The sequence below is a fragment of the Anoplophora glabripennis genome, unplaced genomic scaffold, assembly GCF_000390285.2.
Source record: "Anoplophora glabripennis isolate ALB-LARVAE unplaced genomic scaffold, Agla_2.0 scaffold142, whole genome shotgun sequence".
Taxonomy (NCBI): Eukaryota; Metazoa; Arthropoda; class Insecta; order Coleoptera; family Cerambycidae; genus Anoplophora; species Anoplophora glabripennis.
The window spans coordinates 259,528-265,527 of NW_019416275.1; the positions used below are offsets into that span (position 1 = coordinate 259,528).

The window sequence follows — 6,000 nt, forward strand, 5'->3', positions numbered from 1 at the left end:
TTTTTTCATAACGGGCTTCGTTGTGGCCTTCAAAGAAAGAAGTTTGAAAAACAAATTCCAATTATAACCTCTAAATCGTTACCATGACAACGATGAAATTTGGGCAATTAAAGTAACTCATGGTAATGTTCATTTCGAAGTTTAAACTGATGTGCAAAATGCCTGGATTATACAGGAGCAGACGAAATTATCCATTTAAATTTATACATCTTTGACAGCGTTGCCAATTTGGCATTTTTCCTTCTTAGTTCGATTCCTCTCTCACTTTGCTAAAAAAAGGTATACCGTATATCAGTCGATATCTTGTATCGTTTTTGAGAACATGGAATTTTATTAACAACATACATTTATTGTATCAAAATTGTGATTTTTGCAAAAATCTTGGTTTCTATAGAATTAAAAGAAAAACTAGAACTATTAAGTAAGATGTTCAATACGTGCACCTTGAACCTCAATGCATTTTCTGAAATTACTCAAACACCTCTGCTGTATTCGAAATAACATGTGCATGGTGATCATTTCTAATGATATCGGCGTATGTAATTATGTGATTTAATAATTTTTCGCTAATATTTATATTTTGATAAACAAGACTTTCAAGATGGCCCCAAAGAAAAAAATCGAGAGGATTAAGATCGGGAGACCGAAGCGGCCACGGAAAAAGGACTATCTCGACCGATCCATCGATCGGGAAATGTGGTATTTAAATAATCCCCTACTGACCTGCTAAAATGAGGTGGTGCACCATCGGGCATAAGCCACATGTTATTTCAAATATTTAAAGGGACGTCTTCCAATAACGGGCTATAGTGTTCTTGAAGTACTAAATGTAGGTATTTATCCCCCATTTAAAGTGTCATCAATGATCCCACTAAGTAGTTTTTAATTATTTCTATCCATACATTAATGAGAAATTTGTTTTAATGATTTATCTGAATAATAGTATATAGGGAAACCGCGTATCACTAAATATCTCCAATTTAAAAAGTTCGGTTATTTTTTAAACAGACCTCGTATAAAAGAAGTTTGGATAATCATAAAGGCTAAAACTACACGTTTCAAAATTATTTTTGTAATTACTTTCGTAAAATAAAATACTTCTTAATAAGATTGTCATAAATCATTCCGCAAGTATCCCCGAATTAGTGTTTATGGCATAAGTTAAATAATGTAAAGCAAACAAAAGAATGAAGATTGATGTCATTATAATAAATTAAACATGTCCTGGGAATGAGAAATAGAGAGATAAGTGAAAAGATTATGTGAAAAAAAGAAAACTGTAGGTATTAATATTTGTAGGTGCAGCTTGTCTTCCCCTACGGTTTTATTTTCCATCATAACTGAATTTAGTACATTCCATAAATAAGATTTTACTGAACGAATAGTAGACAAAAATGAATTAAAAGGTGAATAATACATCAGGAAGAAGCAGTTTATCACAGAAATGTATATCAACGTTTCCGCTTTTCTATTTTCAAGTGGCAGCACACAAGATTAAATAACCATGAGGCAAAGAATACCAGATATATTTTACGTACTTTGTACTTTAGGTTGCATGTAATTAATTATTTGGTATAATGGATGGTATATAGTGATGAAACCTTAATCTTAATCGTTTTAAGGAAAATCTCTAATATTTCAACTCTTCAAAGCTTGTGTTTTCTGTTCCTATTACGCCATGCGTATAGTTTTTGTGGGAGTTTCTTCAAAAAGCTGTTTTTTAACTCTCCCTCTTTCTCCTATAATCCGAGATATTGTTACAAACGTGTATTTAGTGGTATATCCAAGAAACCGCAATTTTACAAGCATATAATTTGGACTGACGAGTCAACATTTACCAGAGATGGCATATTTAATTGTCATAATGACCATACGTGGGCACCTGTGAGTCCTCATGCTGTCAGGCCCTCCAATAATCAATACAGATTCAAAGTTAACGTATGGATGGGTATAATTGGAAATTACGTCCCATTATACTAGAAAATACATTAAATGCAGAGGCATTTCTTGATCTTCTTCAGAATGAACTGCATAATATATTAGAAGAGGTTCCTTTAAATTTTCGGATTAATTCCTGGCTTCAAATGGATGGTTGCCCTGCATATAACAGCAGGGAGATTCGGGCATAGATAGGACGCTTTGGTACAGTTAGGTGGCCTCCTCGAAGTCCTGATCTAACTCCATTAGACTTCTTTTGATGGGGTAGATTAAAATCTTTGGTATATGAAGTACCAATTGAAACTCGAGTACAGCTCCAACAAAGGATTTTTGTTTGTTGGGAGCTACTTCGACAGCAAAATGGAGAAGTGCGTCGCACAGTTGTTTCCGTGCGGAGAAGGTGCGTTTTATGTATCCGTCAATGAGGGAGGTTACATCGAAAATTATTAAGTCATTGTAAATACATATGTTATAAATAATTTTTTCAACGATTTTATTACTTTAATTTAAAAATCAGCCTTAAAATGAAACTAAAGTACTATAAAGCTTGTATATTTTCGATTTTTACGGTTTTATTACCTTTGCCCTTGATATTGTTGCCAAAATAACAGCAAACTCAAAAGTTGATATATCGTTGAAAAGCTTACTAAATACAGCAGTTTTTGTTGAAGAAAAAACACGTCCTCATTAACAAATTTTTGGGTTACCACCAATAAGAAGATACCACTAATTTGCTCATTTCACAATTATTACATTTAACTTTTTACAGCACCTGGTATAAATACTCATATATGCTCGTCTTGTTGTAAATTTAACGCTCTTTCCGATGGTATGTCTAAATTTGATGTGGCTGTAAGAATAACAGATATTTTTGTTTTTATGAAAAAAGGCACAACATTTTTTGAAATAAAAAAATGTTAAAAGAGCAACTATCAACTTTCCAAAAAATCTTATAATACTTTTTTGTTGAAAATTACTTGTATAATAACCCCCTGAAGTTTGGGCATCAGCATCCGTTACACCCTGTATACTATTTAAGTATTTTTATTTTAATCCATTAAATTGAATTTAAAGGAAACATTTAATTTCTTTTTTATATACTTATTCCCGAGTTTTATAATAGATATTTCACAAAATAGTTCATTGTGATATTTTGAGAGAATTTCAATGATTTAATTAAGTTTCTCAGGTATTCGACATTCCTCCACTTTCTCCTAACAGCGTCTCCAATTCGGGACAACGGATACTTCGTAAAAAACTCGGCCTTCCCTTAATCATGACACGCAGATTCCTACAAGTACATGCCGGCCTAAACTTCTAATAAAACTTTCGAACTCACCTAAAAGGGATCCGTTGATTGGATGCTTTGCAAGTCAAGATGAGCCCATGGTCTGCGGCTGTGGGCGTAAAGGACAATGTGCTCGTGGTGGTGTTACCATCTGCGCTCACTGTAACTATTCCGCCCTCCAAGGACACCCCGTCCTGAAACAAAGGATGAACACGGGGCTTACTTCATATTCCGCTGACGCCGAATAACCATCAACAAACAATGGGAGTACAAAGGAATTCGTTTTAACTAGGGGCTCTGCCAAATGAAACGCTTTCATTTTGGTCTGACGATTTGCGTCTTGTTGCTTACAATAAGTTGGTCCATAACCTGTCGGAGGAAATGGAAATTTGGTCTAATACCTTTGTAATAGTTTACATACAAGGGGATCTAGAAATGAGTCTAAACAAATCAAAGACAAAAATAGTATAACGCAATAATACAATAATATAATATTTTGCTGAGTTATAGGACTCTAGTCTTTTGTTATTTGAGGGGGTTAAAATCATTTTTTAATAAACCTTTGTTATTTTCAGCTGATATTGGGGGTGCTAAAGACGTCAGAGTCCTTAGATTAACTCCCTAGTCTCATAACATTTTATGGCGTAACTTTTTTGAGGTTAAATTTTTTACATACAAAATATGTTCTTGTTATAATCGCTGAAGTGTGCCATTTTTGAAAGAAAAACGCAAATGGTTGTACCAATCGATCAGCTTCTGTCCATGGTAATGTAAAATTTCAATTTTTATAAAAACTCTTATCAAAATCCCTAAAAACGCACAGTTTTCGAGAAAATTGCAATTGACTGTCTCAAAATTTTTGAGCTTTTATTGCTCAATGTACAGGATGTCTGGAAACGGCTGGGCTATAATTTAAAGATAATTTTGTTGAATAATAATAAACCGATTTGGTTATCTTGTGCAATTTTGATTCCATAAAAAGTTACAGGCCCTCAAAAAATGTTATTTTATTTCTTTGAAGGCCTGTAACTTTGTAAAAAGGCAAAATTGTAAGCTATTCTTGAAACATGATCCATTCATTTCCGGACATTGAGAAATGGTTGGTTGGCTGGTTAACTTTTGGTCAGTCAGTTGGGTTTTTCCCGAAAATAGTGTCATGCAAAATTAAATATTTCGAAAACAATAATTAAAAGTTGACTTTTACATGGTATTCATTAAGTGTCAAAACAACAGTTTTTTGTCCACAGAACGTAAAAGTTTTTTACATCCAGGATGTAAAAACATCTACCTACAAAAACCAATGAAATTATAGGTGATAGAACCTGTTCAACAGTTTATTTATTATTATTAACAGAAACATAAATTTTAAAATTCATTAATAATAATCAATTTAATTAACAATCGATCAACAATTTAATCAATCAATTAATCATTTCTTTTAATATTTATAGTTAAAGTCGTAATTGTACAGGGTTATTCACGCTATACGGCACGGAATTTTGTGATGAAAATACGAGACTTTCAAAAAGTTTCTCTTTTAGGATACGTGGCGATCTATTACGGTTACTTTTTGAAATTATTTTCATATTATACAGGGAGTCCCAAATGTCCTAAAAGTATCAAAGTTGTGTTTTTTTAAATGGAATCCCCTATTACTCTTTTGGATTCTCTGATAAAAATAAGTGTCAGTTTTAATAAAGTTTATAATATCTAAACCTTAAGGTTTTTTAAATAATTTGAATTTTATCAAAATGTAACCTAATTTTCTTGTTTCAAATACTTTAGAAGTATGTCAGGTATGTAAGTGAAATTTACAGTGAAGTGTAACAATAGCTCATATTTTATATACCAATCATAATAAACTTGCCATCTTATACAGGGTGTCCAAAAATTAAAATTAATCTAATAAGAACTTTAAGTGGCTATAAATTAATTAATTTAAATAGAACACCATATTTTTTAACTTCCCAGAAAATGTAATATTTAATTACCCATCGAGTGGTATTAGGGTGTTCATCGCTAAGTCTTCGCGTTTTTACAGGATACGCCAAATAATAATCGTTCTTTGCACCATTTCGTGTATTTTACATAAAAGTTCCAATGCATCTAGTTGCCTAAAAGGCGAAGAAAATATTTTTACGGTACCTGGTTCAGTTATTGAAAATCCCAGTATTAATTAAAATCAGATAGCCAAAAATAATAACCTTAGTCAAGCAAGTATTTCAAGAATTCTTAAAAAACAGGTTTCATCCAGGTTTGCCAAGAACTTATGGAAATGATTTTGACAACCGAACTGAATTTTGCATGTGGGTGTTAGATAAAGTGACAGGAAATGTAAACTTTTTTGATAAAGTGTTATTTAGTGATTAATGCACTTTTCATAAAAATGGTCTCGGGAATAGACACAAACTTCACTACTATTCAGATTCAAATTCGCATCAATACAGAGTCAAGAGAAATCACAATAGGTGGTCCGTTAATGTTTGGAGTGGAATACTGTGCTCATATTTAATTGAATCCTATTTTTTTTAAGGAACTTTAAATGGTATGAAGTTTCTTAATTTTCTTTTACACTAACTTCCAGTATTATTAGAAGTCCATTTTAACGTTAGAACAACCATGTGGCTTCAATTAGATGGAGCTGCGCCTCATTATCATCGCAAAGTTCCGCAATTTTTAAATGCCAACTTTCCATACAGGTGGATTGGAGGAAATGAATTTCAAAATTGGCCTCCAAGATCCCCGGACTTAACTCCACCAGATTTCTTTTTATG

At 32.5% G+C, this 6,000-nt stretch overlaps 1 protein-coding gene across 1 annotated transcript in view; it reads right to left on the reverse strand.

Moving 5' to 3' along the window:
* Window positions 1–3,545, reverse strand: part of LOC108906327 (nephrin-like) — a 222,598-nt gene extending 219,053 nt beyond the window's left edge. The window contains exons 1-2 of the mRNA XM_023457363.1: window positions 3,498–3,545; window positions 3,278–3,420 (exon numbers count right to left, since the gene is read on the reverse strand). Of these exons, the coding sequence (XP_023313131.1) occupies window positions 3,278–3,420; window positions 3,498–3,545 (191 nt within the window). The remainder of the gene's footprint in view (window positions 1–3,277; window positions 3,421–3,497) is intronic.
* Window positions 3,546–6,000: the final 2,455 nt, after the last annotated feature.